The sequence below is a fragment of the Typopeltis vanoorti genome, unplaced genomic scaffold, assembly GCF_054136105.1.
Source record: "Typopeltis vanoorti isolate ZY-2024b unplaced genomic scaffold, IOZ_Tvanoo_1.0 HiC_scaffold_24, whole genome shotgun sequence".
Classification (NCBI taxonomy): Eukaryota; Metazoa; Arthropoda; class Arachnida; order Uropygi; family Thelyphonidae; genus Typopeltis; species Typopeltis vanoorti.
In genome coordinates, this window is record NW_028328064.1 from 4751645 (window position 1) to 4772569 (window position 20925).

Below are 20925 nucleotides of genomic sequence, written 5' to 3' on the forward strand. Positions count from 1 at the left end.
AAAGCCAGAGATTTGGGAGTGTTGGTGGATAGGGAGTTGAAGTTTAGGGGACACATTTGTTAACTCTGTCGATTGACGTCATTAACAATATACGTTAACAATATACTTTGAATATTTAAAAAAATATCAAACATGTCCTTTTATGTTTAAATATTGATTTCTTAATTTTGGGTTTGAAAACGTAGGGTTCGTCATTATGCATGGGGATGTCTTATACACAGAAAAATATGCTAGCAGAACATGCATAAAAAAGGCTACAGCAAGATAGGAGAGGCAAAGTATTCACCTAGTGGATATAAGTGAAGGGTGAGGATAAGCATTTTCCAAGTATATGGTAGTTTTATCGCCCAGAGTTGTTGACAATAGGATAATTCTTCAGTAAAGAGGCTGATTCATGAAAAAACCAAATTTGTTTTCTTCTATGACATATGTGGCTTTTCCTTAATGAATTTTGTGACAGGTATCCATTGACATGATCAGCAAGACCTGAGTGGCTGTAGTGGTGAACTGTATGTGTTCTGTGTAATTCTAATGTTAGCTATTGTGCATGCTAGTATGACTGTAATAATAAAATCACAGCTAAGAAGTATATTGAATGAGATCAGTAAATGATCAGAATCATCAGAATAGATGATTTTTGCATTATTGACTGAAGTATTTAAAATGCCATGTTGTTTGAGAGATGTGGTGGATGTACCTATCTGTGCATGCAGGTTTCCTGTAAAGTGTGAAAGAGTATACTGGATGTGTTTGTGACTAAAGTGTCTGTAAAGTTCAGATGGTTATATCTTCAACTGCAGGAAACATTGTAAATTCCTCAAAAGTTCTAAGAAAGGCTAGTTTTCTATTGGCACCTGAAGGTGGTGATGTTGACATATGTCTTTAAGGCTTTTGCCATATTTCCTGATATTCCTTAGGCATATGATACAGTTATGGACTTTACTAAAATAAAGAGCCAGAAGGCTTCAGTTCAGCAATGAAAAATTATATAAATCAAGTGGATATTAAATCCATCATTATTTCAAAGCCGAATGTAGAAACTATGAAAGTTTTGTACTAAATTTGACCAGAGAGCTTACGGGAATACACTCACCCGCAGTTCTATATGGTCCGTGCTTGATGACTCGTAAATGTTGGCAAGTGTATTCCCATAAGCTCTCTGGTTAAATTTCGTATGAAACTTTCATAGTTTCTACATTTGGCTTTGAAATAAATGCTGGATTTTATATCCACTTGATTTATATAGTTATGGACTTTCTAGCCAAGATTAGAGGCAAGATAGGGATGATAGGCATGTAAAAGCATTGTTAATATTCTATTTATCTAGTAGGAGTTTTGCCAGTGGCTAAGAAGCATATTGAATGAGCTCAGTAAGTGAAGGCATATCATCAGAATAGATGATTTTTGCATTATTGACTGAAGTATTTAAAATGCCATATTGTTTGAGAGATGTGGTGGATGTACCTATCTGTGCATGCAGGTTTCCTGTAAAGTGTGGAAGAATTCACTGGATGTGCTTGTGACTAAAGTGTCTGGAAAGTTTAGATGGTTATTGTGTTTCCTAAACCTAAGTGCATCTGAATATGTCAAAGATGGAAAGAGGGGAAAGAATTCTAAAGAACAAAAGAGAACAAAACATTCTATATTAGAAAGAGAAAATGTACAAGTCAAACCTTCTTTCACTGAGAAGGTAACAGTAAAGAAAGTATCTACAAGGACACAAACTCATATGACTGTCTTGCTTTAACATAATATGTGAATGCTATGATCTAGTTTGTTTTTCATCCAAAAATCAATTCATATGGTCTCACTCCAGAAAATGCACTTAAAATGAACCCATTATTGGGAAACCTATTAATCAAAAATTCATAGAGCACTGTGCCAAGAAAAGCCACTAAAATGGAATAAAATGGATACCTTCTATATTAACAGTGGGATCCAAAATAATACAAATACTAAGCATCCTGGACAGACTTCAATTCAACATCTTGTATATTTATCCTGTGAAAAAAGATATGTTCTCTAGCCATCTATACTTCCCTGAAAAGCAAATGTCCAAGTTTGGTAAAAGCAAGCCCTCACCAAATCAGAAGCTAGGATATATATACCAAACACAAATAATTTATACAGTCCCTACGATGGGATTGTCATGGATTCTTCCAGAATATTGATGACATTAAAGTCTTCTTGAAAAGTCATAAGCTATTCATGTGTTAATGCTAAAGTGCTTGGAGGATGTCATGTTGGTGGTTTAATGGAGTATTGACAGCACTAAGAAAGGATTAAAAACTATTTTTAATAGTTAAGTAGGCAAACTTCAGATAGACCAGTAGATTAGCCATCATCCACTTAGATGAACACAAAATTTACATCTGCACTCGTGACTATCAATCTGGCCTCACAGACCATGTCTTGAATACTATTCACAGGATATTTTGGAAGAAAACCACCAAGCTCAATCACAGTAAATTTTAAAAAGTCTGATTTTTTGGAATTTGTAGTGACATTTGGAAATCTATCGAATTTAAAATATAGGTGCAAACAAACTTCCCACAATTTGGGAAACATTAATCATCAGCAGACCTACTTTACATCTTAGGCCTCCCCAATGTCCATAGAGGGTGCACCACCTAGATAGGACTTGAGTCATATCCACTTGTTTACTTGAGTGTTAGTTGTACTCCCTGCAGATGTCTCAGTGACTGAAACGAAATATTGGAAGCATTAAAAATAATTCTTAATTGTTTCTTAGTTCTTTCAATACTGCATTAAACTCTCCAACATTAAGGTATAAGCTAGTTTGCAAGAGGTAGATGAGGTAGTAGAGAGATAAATGAGACTTATATGAAGCTCAATGTTTTTATATACTTTTGTATGTCATTCTCATTTGTAAGGAAAGAATAGAGAATGGACTTCCTAAAAAGGAGCCAACATCCTTGTGACCAATCATGTCAAATTCCAAAAAAGTCTCTCTCAGATCCACCATAGAGGCAGTTGTTATTTACCTTTTAGTAGGATTTCTTAATACTGAGTGCATATTTCTCAGGAACTGTATAGGAAAGATGGATTACATTTTAATGCGTTTGGTAGGAGTTGACTAGAGAGGCTGTTACTGAATGGGAAAGTAATGAAAGAGATAAAAATGAAGAAAAGCTCTCATGGAAGAGAAGGAGATAGATGAGACTGAAAAAGTGCTTGAAAAAAAGATAAGAGTAGAAGGAAGAAGGATTTGACAGTTAGAAAATTAGTATGCAAAACAGATAAGGAAAAGGGAAGGCGAGGAAGAGTGTCACAATGGGATGGTGTGAGAAGAGTATAAGAATGACTTGGGATGCAGAGGGGAACTGAACCTGATGGTAATACATCAGGAGACTTCCTGATTAACCTGCATATCAGGCAATGCATTCCATGGTTCGATCACTCTCCATGCAAAGAAACCCTTTCTCACCCTCAATCTCACAGTTTCCTTTCATAACTTATTTCCTGAATCTTTTTTCTTTGTATTTTGTATTCACTGAATATTCTGATATGATGATGATGATACTAGTAATACAAATTAAATAAACAATAATAGTTAATTATTGTTGGAATTATTAGTAATATTGCTGATGCTGTAGTTCTTTGTGGAGAGATAAATGGAGATTATAGTTTGATATAGTTAAAATGTAAGATTTTGAAATTTGGAATCACAAATGTGAGATCGCATAATCTCTTAGTGAAGCTACACTGAAAGAAGTGGAATGAACAATGATCTTAGGATGATGGTAGATAGACATTGGAAGTTCAAGGGATATATTGCAAAGGTCATGAACACAAACTACCGGATTGCTGCAATACCGAGGAGTTCATTGACCAGATAAAAGGCTGGTAGTTTCTATTGTACAATGCCCTAATCAGACCAGATGTGGATTATTGTGCTCAGATCTGGTAACCAAGAATTAAAGGGACAAAGTAACTTTAAAGAAGGAATAGACAGGGATAACAAAAATTATTGGGACTACAGAAGTTTAGTTATGAGAATAGACTGTGGGTTGGATAGAGGGTAAAGAAGTGATTTGATTTAGATAATTATTGAGAGGTGTTTACAGGTTGATACTGGGGAGATTTTTCATACAGTAGAATGAGGAAGAAACAAGGGCAAAAGGCCATCCCTGAAATGTGCAAAAGGAAATAGTAAGAGACTGAAAAGTAGCTTTATGCATGGGGAGCAGTAAGAGCAAGGAATGCATTCCCTGAAAGGATGAAAACAGTTCATGAGTTTAACGAGTGGTATGAGAGACTCGGTTGTCTATCATACCACAATATGTCTTAGAATTGTACAACAGTTCTGAATGATAATAATTCTGTTGCAGTTTCATTCGCATTAATTGGCAATATGTCAAAAAATGTTTATACACACGTGCGCATGTGTGTGTGTGTGTAATCAGTAAATCTCCAATTATTTATCAGATAATTTCAGCGTAATGGTATGTTCATACTATAAATCAATAAGCACTGCAACAAATGACAAGCAGACAGTTAGTTCATCATCAGTGTGACCAGTTGCAGATATAACTGGATTGTATTATGATTTAACCATTCACGTTGCTGTTGAGTAGCCAGATAATATGTCATTTTCTGTACACATACACGTGTATGTGTGCGAGTATAATATATTACTTACAGGTAACCCTCATATAATGCGGATGTTAGGTTCCATAGAAATGCGCGTTATAAAAATCGCGTTATGTAAGATTCAGATCACATAGAAAAAATAGGATTATGTTCCGAAATCGTTTTTTTTTTTTTTAAATTATATAAACAACAATGACATACCCAACAAAAAAATATTTTTATTTAATTCAGATAATTCATATAAGTTAAGAAAACATATAAACCATGAAACAAATCCATAGTATAAACTTGTAACAATTACAAATTGTACGTAATGGCTCTGTGCTTGGGCCAATGTTGTTTAATTTGTATATAAATGATATAGGAAACAGCTTAAAGGGAGATATTCAGTTGTTTGCTGATGATGCAAAGTTGTGTAGTGCAATAAAAAAATCAAGCTGATGTTGAAAGTTTGCAGGAGGATTTAAATAAGCTGGTAAAATGGGCAAAAGAAAATGGATGTCAGTTCAATGTGGAAAAGTGTAAAGTCTTGCATTTTGGGATTAAAAGATTACCAGCTGTGTACTACATAGATGGAAAGGTACTCCAAGAGATTGATGAGGCTAGGGACTTAGGGGTATTGGTAGATAAGGAGATGAAGTTCAGAGGACACATTGCTAAGGTGTCCAAGATTGCACATAGGATTACTTGGTTGTTGAGGAACACACTGACATCCAGAGATAAAGAGGTTATTATTCCCCTTTATAAAGCATTGATACTTCCACATTTGGATTACTGTGCTCAGGTCTGGTCACCTGGATTCCTTGGAGATGAGGAGGCTGTGGAGAGGGTTCAGAGAAGAGTGACCAAGTTGGTGAGTGATATAAAAAATGCTCCCTACATTGATAGATTGAGAGCTTGTGGATTGCAGAGATTGGTTGATAGGCGAAGAAGAGGGGATATGATAGAAACATTCAAATTACTAAAAGGTTTTTATAGGATTGATGCAGGGGAAATGTTTCAGCTGTGTGATAGTGATGGAAGAACAAGAGGTCATCTCTGGAAATTAAAGAAGAGTGTGGTTAACAAAGGTGTCAGAACAAGGTTTTTTGCCTGGAGGGTGGTGAATGAGTGGAATTCATTGCCTGACTTTGTTGTGAGCTCTTCATCTGTAAATGAATTCAAGAAGAGATATGACAGATATTGTTTTGCTAGTTTGGGTCTCCCGCGATGAGTTTACTGACTCCATGGAGATACCCGTAATAATAATAATAATAATAGTAAACTTCATTGCACATAATGCATAAATGTTTTAGGCAAAATAAAATAAAGTGCATATTTTAATCGTCATCACTGTCTTCAAAACGAACATTTCATAGATGTTCTTTATTTACGAGTGGCCGGATGTCGTCATTACTTGAAATCTCTTGGGCATCATTTGTATATTTCTCATTGCACACTTTGGCTGGTTTAGTTATGAAGAAGTCATTAACACTATGCTGCAATTTTTTTATTATGTTCATAATATGGAGCTAAACAAATATCCAGTTTTCTCGTGAATTTTCCGGAGCACTCCATTGAGGGATCATTATCCATAAAATAACTTCCTAACATTCTTGCCAAGTCCAATCCCTTTAATTTCTTTAAACTGAATTCTTTAACGGATTCATCACAATCAGAATCTTCGGCAGAACTTTCCTCGCCATTTGGTTCAACGCCATCTTTTAATTGTACCAGTTCCTTCTCATTTAAATCTGTTTCCCCATCAATTAATTTGCTAGTTTCATTTTCAACCATATCGCAAAAGCCCTCTAAGTGGCATTACTATAAAAATAAAAATTATTCTAAAAAAGCATTACATATTAATTATGTATGTAACCCACCAGAAAAGAAAGTGCTCAGCTTGAAATTAACACACAGCTAATGATTTTTAATGCACTTTCCTGGCAGAAAACGAAGACAATTTTTAACAACAGACCCTTTATACGGTAACCAATTGACGTACATGCGTACTAAAGGGTATTTCCCCTAATATAAATTTGGTGCTTATAACTACATGCACGATATGGGCAGACGCAAATTTAATGAAGATAAAATTTGATTTTTAAGTCACGGACTGAAAAATATACGAAAAGATAAAGGGTTACTACAATTTGTAGACCGCGTTGTATAAGTACTGCGTTATACGAGGGTTACCTGTATATATATATATATATGTATATATATATATATATATATATATATATATATGTATATATATATATATATATATATATATATATATATATATATATATATACAGGGTGTTCGGGATAAATTTGACAGTTTCGTAAGGAAAAAGAAAATCTTCTTTGTATCTATTAAATTTAATGAATTGACAAAAAAACATTACAGGCAGAGTTAATTACAATACTATCAACAAGATTTACTCAAAATAACCACCATTAGCATCGATCACAGCTTCAATTCTGCTTCGGAACCTCGAACAAGCTGATGCTACAGTCTCCCTGAGAAGGGCCGCAAAAACTGTTTTAATTTTATCCATTAACTGGGCTTTTGTATTACTGGAAGTGCGATTGGTGTCTTTTTCAACTGCGCCCCATACAAAATAATCCATGGGGTTAAGGTCTGGGGAGTTTGGAGGCCAAACATTTGGACTGGTGAAGTCGTAGAAATTTTCAGACAACCATATTTGACTTTTCCCAGAGGTGTGGCAAGGGGCCGAATCCTGCTGCCATACATACGGCCTACCATTGGCTACCCTTGTTATCCAGGGCTTGACTACAGTTAGCAACTCCACGAACAAAGCCCGAATTCTTCAACACCTGTTCCTGCAGATTTGCGAGGAATTCTGCTGTACGAACGCAATCAGATCGTCTGCTAGGGATCTTTCTTCTTGCTACATCCTCGTAGTCACCATTGCAAGTCTCTAGTTCATGCCTGATTGTTTTTACTGTATTCAGGGAGCATTGGGCAGCAGTCGTAATATCCTTATTTTGATGGCGGGCACGAATCATCATGATACAAGTTATTCTCTTCCATGATTCAGGTGGGTTCCCGCTATCCATCCTTTCTGACATCTTGTATATGAATGAAGAAGGGTCCAAACTTTTAAATGAAGAGAAGTGTGTGTTAATACATGTAACTTACGGAAAAATATAATTAATTATAAATATGTCAAATTTATCCCGAACACCCTGTATATATATATAACATTATTATATTATCATTAAGAATTGCATTTGTAATTATTCAAATTTCAATTATTTATTTGAAACTATTGCAAATATATAATAAGCTACATTTTGAACCCAGTTATGCAAATAAAAGAATTTTCAGAGTGCATATTGCTGTGAACTTAGTACTTAAGTAATGTGAATGACTATGCATTAATCGTTTATCTACCTGTATATTCATCCCATAAATTAAGTATACTATAATTTTTAAGAAAGTGATATTAGTTTTGTTGCTGTTTTTAAAACATCTGGAATTCTGTTTTACTCTGAAGCTGAATGCAAGTGTACTGATTGGTGGGGGTGCATCATGTCTCAAAATATACTGTAAGTATGTGATTAAGTATTTTGTTTATTTTAATTATATAAATTATCTTCATGTTTTCTGCATTCATTAGTTTTATGCACGTTGCTCATGACAGTAATGAGTCATTCTCATTGGAATAGCTACCTCTCTAATTTTTAGCATCTGTGTGGGTTGTACCATAAATAATGGGTAAATATGATTTTACAGTGAATGTAAATATGAATGAAATATTTGCAGTCAGTAATGAGTTTTCAAAAAAAAAATCTTCTTAACCTTATTTCTGCCATCATTGCAAAAGCTTATAATTTCTGCTGCAATAGAAGCCTCTTGCTAGTACCATGCAACCAGCTGCATGTGGCATCTTGGACTGCCTACGTTCTTGTAAACAGCCCAAGTGCTACATTTTCAAGATCCTAGTTAGCAGTAATCTAAGAGAACCAAGTCACGACTATAGGCAGTGTGGGAAGCAATTCTCATCTATCCTTATCAGTAATCTCTGATGTCCTGTGCAATATGAAGCCATTGCTGTATTGCTGGATCATGCTTCTCTTCATTTGGGTGGATTTCACAGAATTGTATGGCACAGCTTCTCAAGTATCTGAACTTCATGAGTAGCACTGTGGTTTTCCCATTTGGCAGAAAATCAGCCACCATGTGTTCCTTGAGACCTCATGACGTTACTGGCTAATGGAGAGAATACTGTTCATGTTCTTTGAAGAATTCACATGATGGTAGTATATGTTCTTTACTTTTCAAGAATGAAATGATGGAACAAGCTTTTATTAACAGTAACAGTGATCAGAAGGAGATGATTGTCCTCTGCAACATTTTTTGGAAGCAACTGTGATAACGAACCCGTGTGCGTGCGCATGTTTGTGTTCTTTTGGGTTCATCCATAGGCAGTATGTAATAGAGGGCATATGAAAACCAAAAGACTTGGATTTGATCATTTCATCAGAAGATTTTGTTATAAACAAGGTGTCAAATCGTTTAATTTAAACAGTTAATCATTAACACTTGATACGACCTTTTTGGATTTTGCTCTTCTTCCCCCAATAATTGTTTAGGAACACAAAGTCTGTGTCTTGATTTATTTATAAGGAGATCTACTCCTGTTATTTGGCATTAAGATGTGACTTTATATTCAGAAAAGACTCAGCTGTTAACATTCAACAATTTAATGAATAACTATATTGCACAAAGTTATAGTCAGTCACTTAGTTGCACATATGTAAACAGATATGCTGAAACACTAAGGGTTGTGGAGTAAGTTATCTTTGCATGAGCACAAATTCAGGAAACAGAATTAGTTGAATTACACTATAGGTTCTTCCAAATAGTTTAACAAATGGATCCACAGTAATTTCAAGTAAAACAGCACTTCCTTCTGTTCTTCTATACATAAGTCATGCTTAAGGAAACTAATTAGCTGAGAGTCTAATGTTACAAGGGCTTCCTATTCTTCTTTTTTCTTATTTTGTTGCATGCTACATACCGTGGATAGGCTTATGTGTTCGTCAGACATGTTGTAATAGATTTCACGGTATGATATGAACACAGATGGATAAGAAAATAACTATTTATTAACTTAAAAGCTAATATTTCACTGGTATTATATCCAGCATCTTCAGAGCACACAACACAAAGTTTGTTACAAATGCAGACAACCACAATCCGGTGTAACAGTGGGGCTAGTATAAGTAATTGCAGCATGCATTTTTTTTAACCTAGATGGCACCATATTAGGACTTTAGTCTTGTGTTGTACGCTACAATTACTTATACTAGCCTCACTGTTACACTGGATTGTGGTTGTCTTACTTTTGTAACAAACTTTGTGTTGTGTGCTCTGAAGATGCTGGTTATAATACCAATGAAATATTAGCTTTTAAGTTAATAAATAGTTATTTTCTTATCCATCTGTGTTCATATCATACCGTGAAATCTATTACAACATTTTGATTTTTAGTTACTATACTTGATTTACTGAAAGTTGTAAAGAATAACAAATATCAGGAAGAGAAAGAATAGGTATGATTAAAAATACTTTCAGTACTGTAAAATGGATTATGAATAATTTACGTCTGATATTATGTGTGCAATTATGTTATCTGGGGGTGGAGTGAAGAATACATGATCCTGTACACTCTAGACTTTCATATTTGCATTTATGATAGGCATAATTAAAAAAAAAAAAAAACTTATGAATAGATGGACAGGGATTTGTGTGCGAAATATGAAACACTAACAGGCACTATACTGCAGATCCAAGAAAAACAAGTAGTTTTATCATATCAGTGAATAAGGTACAGATACATTTGCAATATATTTCTCAACAAATAATGCAGTTAGAGACAGTTGGGATAAAAACTGCACTACCTAATGAAACATGTCTCCTCCCACAGAAATTATGCTGCATAGACTCAAGCAAAGCATTTTTTGTTGTACTGCTCAAACACAGTACTAGCTAAAAACAATTGTCCTAACATTTGCCCAAATGTTCAATTACATGAAATAAGTGTTTGTTTGGTTGTATTTGAAATTCATCAAGACAGATTACAAATGCTAATTCCGATTGAGGAGGGGGGAGTTGATTTTCTCCAGTCCCACTCCCCAAACAGTGAAATCATCCTCCTTGGTGATTTCAATGTCCATAACACCAATTGGCTTTCCTCTTCCAGTCATACAGATCCTGCAGGCAGAGATGCTGAAATATTTGCAGTCACTAATGACCTCACACAAATTGTTCAAAAACCGACCAGAATACCAGATAACCCAAACCACTCCCCAAATACCCTAGATCTCTTCCTTAGTAATGACTCCTCCAAATATGCAGTGAAAGAAAGTCCCCTGGGTAATTCTGACCACAACTTAGTGCTTATCTCCTCCCCCATGCAACAACACCTACACAGTTACTCCCACACAAGAGTAGTTTGGCAATAGTGCCAAATGGGACGGTCTCTGAGACTACTATGCTTCATTCCCATGGTTAGAATATTGTTTCCGGTCTTCCAGTCCAGACATATGCACCGAACACATCACCAAAGTGATCCTCGCTGGCATGAAAGCATATATTCCCTACACTACTCAGACCTGCCGTCCTCTAACTAAACCCTGGTTCTCCAAAAAATGTGCCAAGGCAGTACAAATGAAAAATCAGGCATACCACAACTGGCTCAAATCAAGAACCCCATCCTCATTCAATGCCTACACTGAAGCCCGAAACAAATGCAAGAAAACTATCAATACTTCCAAAACAGATTTTGAACGAGCAAAAAGCAGGAAGCTTGCAGCCTGTCCAAACGGAAGCCATGCCTTTTGTCCCCTACCAAGGCAATTGGCCGTAACTTTTGCCCTACACTATTCCCACCTCTGTCATACCCAGATGGCTCATATGCAACATCACCCATAGAAAAAGCTAACCTCCTGGCATCACACTTTGCCTCCAGTGCACACATAACTGACAATGACAAATGCCCTCCAGTCATTCCAACTGCCCAACATACAATGCCCCCTATATCCTTTTGCCAAAAAGACATCACAAACCTGCTGTCTAAATTAGACACAAAAAAGTCTCCTGGCCCAGACGGAATTCCTCCAATTATTCTGAACATCTATGCATCTGAACTAACTCCTATCTTATGTCACCTGTACACACTCTCTTACTCCACTGGTATATATCCCAAAACCTGGAAGCTGGCCTATAATATTCAACCCATTCCTAAAAAGGGTGACAAATCACTGCCATCTAACTACTGCCCTATTTCACTCACCTCAGTCCTATCTAAAGTAATGGAGAAAATCATCAACTGTCAAATCCTAATCTACTTTGAAGGTACCCGGCTATTAAGCAATCACTAGTACGGATTCCGCCAAAGCCATTCAACAGGAGATCTACTAAGCATTAAAATATCTACTCTCATACATCACTCATCACTGGACAAGCGCTATGGAGAAATTTGGCGAATCCCAAGTAGTTTCACTTGATATCTCCAAAGCCTTTGACCGAGTCTGGCACAAAGGCTTACTAAGCAAACTCCCGTCATTTGAACTGCCTCAGGACTTCTGCAGATGGATTGCCAGCTTCCTGTCCGGACACACACTATGTGGGATGGTAGACGGCTCCCTATCTTCTCACCATCCAACTAATGCTGGGGTCCCTCAAGGCTCAGTTCTCTTACCGACCCTCTTCCTTCTATATATCAATGACCTACTTCAGTTAACCTCTAACCAGTACACAGTTTTGCAGATGACAGCACACTACATTCCTCCCTTTCATTTGACAAACCCTACCCTACACAACTCACTTCAACCCACAGAACATCAACCACCACTGCCCTTAATTCCGACCTCCAAGCCATCCTCCGATGGGGCTCAGACAACCTTGTCAACTTCAATGCTAGTAAAACCCAGTTCTATCTTATTTCTCACAAAAAAGAACCATTTTCCCCTGGCATTGTTTTCAATAACACTCAAATTCACAGATAAGATGAAATTTCTCTTCTCGGAATTACCTTGACATCAAGCCTCTCCTAGCATAAACACATCACAACCATTGCATCCTCAGCTTCCATAAAACTAGGTTTACTCTTTCGCTCAAGACGCTACTTCACCTCTAAACAGCTGCTAACACTATACAAGTCACGAATCCGCCCAGCTCTCGAATACTGCTCTCACATCTGGAGTGGGGGCTCCAAAAAGTTCCCTCAAAATGCTAGACTCAATACAGAGGAGAGCAATTAGACTAATAAACGACCCATCCCTCACCAACTCGCTCCCCCCACTTTCACATAGACACTTGGTCTCTGCAATCTGTATATTCTATAAATACTTTCATGGAAAAGGTTCATCTAAAACAGCTTCAATAATTCCCCCACCCTGTACCAAGCCCATTGGAACACGTACAATTGCCACCCAACATCATTTTACAGTACACCTCAAAACCCACAGAACAAGTTTCTTCTCCTCCTCATTCATCCCTATTACTGCAGTACTGTGGAACAGTCTTCCCTTCCCCCTGACGTATTTCCCAAGGAATACAATATACAGGCGTTCAAATCAAATGTAAACAAGTTTCTCCTTTCACAACCCATCGCCCATATACAGTACTAATGTACTATGGGTTGACCAGCCAACCTCCTGTATATGGGCACAACATAAAAAAAAAAAAAGATAAATTCTACTGAAAACTGTGCAACTAACATGGCACATAAACTTTGTGTCAGTGAGGTCACCCACCAGCCCAACATGGAAGTGGTACACAAACAAGCAGCAATAAAATTCTGCTGAAAGAGTTGTAACTGGCATATTGTAAAACTTTGTGTCATTTCAGCCTGCCCGCATGATGTGGAAGTGCCACACATCCGGTAATAAGAAGTACCGTTGGTATGATAAATGTGTGAAGCACTTTCTGAGGTGAACGTGTTAATGCAGCTTTTATCACTTTTCTAATCCAGATTTTCAGGGTTATCTGAATTTGCTAGCGACTGCTAACAACTCTGAAACAGTCTATGCCATTGACATATATTTTCTTGTATTTTGTGTAAGATTCGAGATATACACGTATTTCTCCCCATAATGTATTTATCTTATTCCTATAACTAAGTGAGCTAATGTACCACTGCACTCGCTTTCCACACTAGGCTTCTATTATAACATAGATATAAATACAGCTATTAGAGTCATTACAAAAACTTGATAAAACTAATCAAATCATTAAACTTAATCATAGAAAAATGTTATATATTACAGGAAAAAAGGATAGCACATCATTTAAAATCATTAATACTTTTTACTGACACCTGATACACACACACATGCAGACACACACGTTAAGTTTAAGAATAAAATTTGAATTCAGCTTCCACTTTGTAGTACATTTAATTGGCAGAGAGGCATAATTGCAACATGATGATGGTCCAGACATCGTTATTCAGGTGGTTCAACATTAACCACAAGATGTCATTAACAATTGGGAAAGTGAAAATAGTGAAAAGTTTATTAGTAGTAGTATTATTTTCATTATAAGACCTTCAGGGAGTCGAGGATTTATTGAGGGAGTCCACACCAGCTGTCATACTTTTTCACACTGGATGCACTCGCTATTTCAACAGGTAAACTGTTCCACTCACTCAACAGCTCTATGAAAGAAAACTCTAGCTCTTATCCCTTTCTTCGCTGCACATAAACTTAAATTCCATGGATGACCCTTTTGGCCTCTCACCAGCTTACATATATTGAAAAATTTTATCAAGTAATATCCTATAAAGTCCTCTCAAAAATTCATAGAATTCTATCATGTCATCCCTCTTTTTTTTAATCTACCAGTGTGTGCATTCCACATATTCTCAATCTGTCCTCATGATCTATATTCCATAATTCTGATATCATCTTTGTTGCAGCCTTTCTAAAGCTTCTTTATCCCTTTGGAACCTGAGAGACAAAATCTGTGCACAGTAGTCCAGGTGAGTTGATGACTTTCATATCCTTACATGCAAATGTTTGTTTCAGCATTGCAGATATCATCTGAGTTGTGTTTGCAATTATTTGTTATGTGACCTTTGAACTGCAACTTTCTATCCACCATAACTCCAAGATCTCTAGTCTTGTCAGTTACTCTAAGCATATTCTACCAATATAATATTCTTTTGGATATCACATTACACCAAAGTGCATAACTTTACACTTATCAACAATGAATTGATAGCCATTATTATTTGCCCACACACTCGCCCTATTCAGGTCACCCTGTAATTACTGTATATCAGTAGCATCTTTGATTGCCCTGCCTGTTTGCATCATCAGCAAATAATTGAAGATCTCAATGTATGGATTAAACAACAATAGTCCAAGGACTGATTCTTGGGGCACACTACTGATTACCTTTACCCTGGCAGATTCACTTCCCCCCATATACCACTTGCTGATACCTGTCCATCAACCACATACTTGTTGAAAGTTTTTTCACTTGGTTATACCATAATTAAAGATTTTGGAAGTTTTCCACTTGGTTATACTATAAATAAAAGATGCCAAGAAATTATATTCTTGGTTTAATCCTTTATACAAGAGTAAGCAAACAAGGTTTGTGCCTGAAATATTTTCAGGACATGGCAACTCGTATATACAGGCTAATGACTTCCTATCACTTGCCTTATTACCCCATAATGCAAAGGACAGCCCTATGCTGGTCAACAACCTCCTCAATGTTGCAGCAATCCTCTGGAATGAACTTCAGATTTCTATCTATAGTCACCCCAAGATACGCTTCTTCCAGTATAACTCCACGAAATAAATATGAAACATCCCATCCTTGGATCCAAAATGTCAAAACCTTATATTTAGATGTATTAAACTGATATTCACAATCATTTACCTGTCCTTTAAGCTTATTATTAGTATCATCATTGTTACTATTAATGCTTCAAACTTCACATCATCTGCAAACAACTGAATATTCTGTGTAGTCCCTTGACATAAATATTTAACAGTAATAGTCTCAGTGCTGAACTTTGTGGTTTCCCACTTCTAACCTTCTTACTCCCTAATACTTCTCCTCCACATGCAACTTTCTGATATATCTGTAAGAAAGGCAGTAACAAGCCATTAACCCAGTTCCCTGAATGTGTGGCAGAATGCTGCACAGTGTCCTACTTTTATGTATTATTTTTTCAAAAAGCCACTGAGGTTTTAGGAGACAAATACATATTAAATATTTTGAACCTAATTACTTAATAAACAGAACTGTGAGGTATTTCTTTTGGCCTAGGAGTGCTCTGAAAAAATTACTGAGACACTCACTGACTAAGGTGTTGCGAACTAAAAAAGTTTGGGAACCTCTACACTAACCTGATAACCTATGCAGCAGGCAGATGGCAACTTGTCATGTGGTACCTTGTCAAGTTTTACTCTATTATAAAATATAAAAATTTGCTAAGGCACATCCATGCCATTTGTTATAAATAATATTGTCTTCATCTGAATTCCTTTTATTAGTTCTTACCAATTATTCAAAATCATACAACCACACATGGAATACAAACTGGTCTATGGTTTCGTACCTCCATACTCCCACCACCTTTTGCAATAATAATATCTTTCCTTCCTTCACTCTTCAGCAACTTTCCCCTTTGCAAGACTTTTATCAAACAGTCAGATCAGTGGAGCTGTCAATTTCTTAACACGTGGCAGAATCACATCTCATACCCCCTGCTTTACTGATATTTAGAGAGTTCAATATTTTGAACACATCCTCTTCATTAATTTCTGATCCTTCACCCAACCTCCTGCCTTATCCCTCTAGCCATAAAGCCTGCTTTACAAAAATGGAATATCCTAATAAAGTGATCATTAAATATCCCAACTATCATATATATTTATGAAGATAATCTGTCCACAGTCATTTTTCATCCTTTTGGAGAGATATTGAAAAAAAAAAAAAAAAGATGGGATTCTCTAGAATTGCAGTGCTTGTCTTCCCTCATTTTGTAATATTTTCTACTTACTTTATTAATCAACTTCTTAGCTTGAGCCTTATCTTCCTCTTTTTTTTTTCACTTTTGCCTGTTTTCCACTTATGGAAATCAAATAAATATGATTTCCATAACTTATTTTTCATCTACAACTCCTGTTTAATTTCTCTAGTCATCCATCTATTTTACTCCAAATTGCTTTATTGTGTTCACTTGTGATATGCAATATGCCATTGCTCTTAACAAATTTTTCTTAACCAGTTTCCATACACAGCATATTTCTTTTCCTTCATATTCTTTCATCCATTGTACTATGCCAAGCTGGTTTCTAAGTTGATTATAATTGTCTGCCTTATAATTCCAAATAAATTCCTTGACTTGATACTTCTGCATCATATTCATCCTCCATGCCTGGACTCCATGATCACTCTCACCAACTGGGGGCCTAAGTAAAAAATTTTGCAATTAAAATCAGATACTCCGAAGCTATGACCATGTCCAACACTGTCGATTCTTGTGTTCTTTCCATATATTAGATGCTGCCTAAGATAATTTGTCTTTGTCTTTGAGTCATACCAACTCTTCGAGATTGTTGTTATAAGCAAAATCAACACTGAATCAGTCAATATCACGAACTCATTCTCTTTATTTTTAATGCTTCTGGCATTTGTATATAGAAAAGTTAGTGGTGCATTATCACTATTCACATAGGTATTATTACACTTTAATGATTCTACTTGATTCTGCAATATAGTATATGCTCTCTGATTTTTCAAGCCTAAAACCTTTCCCGAGTCCATTCCTTAACTTCTTCCATTGCATCACTAGTTTACCTGTCCTAAATCACTCACTTGCATAAAAAAGAACATTCTCTCCAAATGTCTGTGTCCATCTGTGTTTAAATGTAATCCAGCTCTCTCATATAATTTCTGTTTGTTCTCAGATGTACTCTGAGTATTTCTTTGTATACATTCTTGCTATCATCTCATTCATTATCACAGCTCTTCTCCTTTGCTCTGTATTATCATTCCGAGGCATCACACTCGCTACCTTCCCTCTCATGCTTTATTCTGCACAGTCCTTAATGTTAGTCTGAAATCTCTTTACATGAAATCTCAAATACATGATCACCCTACTTATTAGTCATTCATACCAACCATCACTGTCATCTTCTCCATGTTTTCTCCTTAACTTATTGTTAGTACCACACACACACATACACTTTTCTGCTCTGCTACATGTAATGTAAATTATAACAATTTTAATTTAATATATTATATTAATGTAATATATTAATGCCGGCCTGGTTGGCCAAGTGGTTTGCATATCTGCTCTCCACCAAAAGGCTGCTGGTTTGAATCCCACCGTGGGCATGAATGTTTTTGTGATTGTCTGTGGAAATACTAGTGGTTGTGGTGGGCAGTAGATGGCATTGGTGTAGTTGGTGGAGACAGAGAACTGTAGAGTAGGTGTCCTCCCTCGATGAGTCTTTGGACTCCCTGGAGGTGTCATCATCATAATAATAATTAATATTCTTTATATTAATGTTAATGTAATATTAATACTGGGTGATGTGTTAGCATGGTTACCACCTGGGTGGCAACCAAGATTAACTGTAAATAACAAGTTAAGTGAAACACAAGACAGAGACAGTAATTTTGTAAAAAAAACAATCAAATAATAAAAAAAAAAACAGTCAAATTCGGTAGCATAAACTTAAAGCCAATGTTTGTGAAGATAAACATGTATCATCTACTTCAGTCTTTACCACCTGGTGGCAACCAAGATTGACTGTAAATAACAAACTCTACTGAAAATTTTCATCTAAAGTATCATAGCAGCATTACTAGTTCCATAGAAATTCACCACAACAAACAGTCCACTGTTAAAGAAAAAAGATTCATTTGGTTCTCATGGATTTATTATAGTAAGAGTTGACTGTATATCCAAATGAATAAATTAACATTGATGTGTGTGTATATTTGTGTGTGACAAAATCTCTTTGAATATATCTTTACCTGCAGTGGTGAGAACAGAATCCAGCCATACCACTTTTCAATGTGTAGCCTTCAAGATTATATCAATGCTCTTCGTGTTGGACATGGTATCTGCCTTTTTAATAAGCCTAACCAGGTAATATATTTTCATATTTCAGCGATAGTTTTGAGTTAAAAAAAAGTAAAAGATTTAGTTTTTTTCCTTTTTTTTTTAAATATAATCAATGTAAATTCTTTATACTGATATTCTGCTTTCATCATCTTATAATTTAATATTTAATATAAAGTTAAAAATTCAGAAATTTTGTTTTATTCTGTTTATAAAGAACAGAGCCACCAGGTAAAATAAACTGAGAATTTTATAATGTTAGTTGATATTTTCATGATTAAAGCTAGTAAAAATTAAGTTTATAATTTCAATGCCATGTGAAAATTCAAGTTGTAACAATTAGTATTGAGGTCTCAATAGAGTCAAAAAATGATTAGCAAGAAGTCAATTGCTGCCAAGAATTTTTTACAGCTAGAGTGAAAGGCATCCCAGGTCATCATGCTATGCAACAGCATTTATATGGAATGTAGCTAAGCAAGTATATTATACTTAATAAGAAATAATATTCTTGTTTTTATCCTTTAACCAAGTATATGCAAACAAAAGTTTGCACATGGAGTAACTTTGCACTACTTGTATGGAGCTAGATGACTTCACATTGCATTGCCCTAATATCTGATTGCATCCAGTATGCTCTCTTAGATGCGTGCATATTAATATGCAATATGAGGAATCAACCTGCTTACCTGCACTAGTTTCAAATTTAATGAGGTGCGTTCATTATTATTATTAATCAGGACCTCCATTGAGTTATAAGATTCATCATAGGAGGCCCATCTAAAACAACACATAGTCTCATATCATTTCATAAACCCATTCACTGTTTGTGCTCTTACTACCCTATCAGGCAAGGCATTTCATGGTCCAACTACACTATATGCAAAAAAGTCACTCTCACCCACTCTTACTTACTGCTTCCATTCATGATGTCTCCTCCTCCATGCTCCACCCTCCTCTTGTTTTTCCCTATGAAAGAACTTTCCAGTGTCAACCCTGTTACTACCTCTCAGCAGTTTAAATGTCTCAGTTATATCACCTCTCCTTCTGTCTACCAAATCTGCAGTCTGCTAGGTCTCGATATACCTTCATAGTTAACATTGTAGAGTCTGGATATAATTTTTGTTATCCATCTTTGCACCCTCTCCAAGGTTAATCTATCCCCTTCAAATCCTAGTAACTAAATCCAAGTAGAGTAATCCAGATGACTTCACATCTCTGATCTCTGATTAGAACTCTATACAGTGGAATCACCTATATGTGTCAGTCTACATCCTTCTCACTATTAGAGCAGTCCTCTGGGTTACCTGCACTACTTTTGCAATATGTCCCCTAAACCTCAAGTTTCTATCAATCACCACCCAAGAGCCTTTGCCTTCTGTACTTAGTCTAAATACAGTTCCTCCAAGAATATACTGCCTCAATTGATGAATCTAAATATCAAGACCTTGCATTATTTGCATTAAACTGACTTGGCATTCATTTTCCCATCTCCAGCTTATTCAAATCCCTTGAAGGACTACCACATCGACACTATTACTAATAACCCTTCACGCAGACAACTGAATATCTCCCTGTAATCCTTTGACAGTGTCATTGATGGATAAACAATATGGGGCCTAGTACTGACCCTTGTGGGACTCCACTTGTAACCATCTGCTTCTTCTTTACCACTTCCTTATACATAACTCTCTGCTATTAGACAGCCAATCCAATTCACTAAGTTAATATTTAAACCCATATGTTATAAATTAAATATCACCTTATCATGTAGCACCCTGTTGTATGCTTTCGTTAAAAAAAAAAATATATATATTAGTTTTTCCTTATCAACCACTTTTTTATTTTATTATAAAACACAATTAGATTATCAAAGCAAGAGCACACTGGCATGGAAGAGATTTTTCATAGAATGGGAGAGAGGGTAATAGAACAAGTGCCATCACTGGAAACTGTGTAAGGAAGGTATGAGCAGAAGAGTGAGGAAGAGGTTTGCATGGAGAGTGGTTGGTGAGTAGAATGCATTGCCTGAGTGTATTGTGAATGTAGACACATTAAATTAGTTTAAAGCAGGGTTGGATGAGCAGTGTGTGCAATAGTGTTTACCTGCCACAATGAGTCTCTGACTCCATGGAGGACAGATGTTAATAATAATAACAAATCCATGCTGATCGTCATAGATAACATAACTTTTGTCTGCACAATGTTGAATATAATCT

General features: G+C 35.9%; 1 protein-coding gene across 2 annotated transcripts in view; it reads left to right on the forward strand.

Moving 5' to 3' along the window:
- The window catches only part of LOC150092192 (disintegrin and metalloproteinase domain-containing protein 11-like), a 1236934-nt gene that overhangs the window by 410170 nt on the left and 805839 nt on the right, over window positions 1–20925 (forward strand). For both annotated transcript variants that reach the window (XM_090415260.1, XM_090415259.1), the window contains exons 15-16: window positions 8102–8153; window positions 18628–18736. In XM_090415260.1, the coding sequence (XP_090271386.1) occupies window positions 8102–8153; window positions 18628–18736 (161 nt within the window). The remainder of the gene's footprint in view (window positions 1–8101; window positions 8154–18627; window positions 18737–20925) is intronic.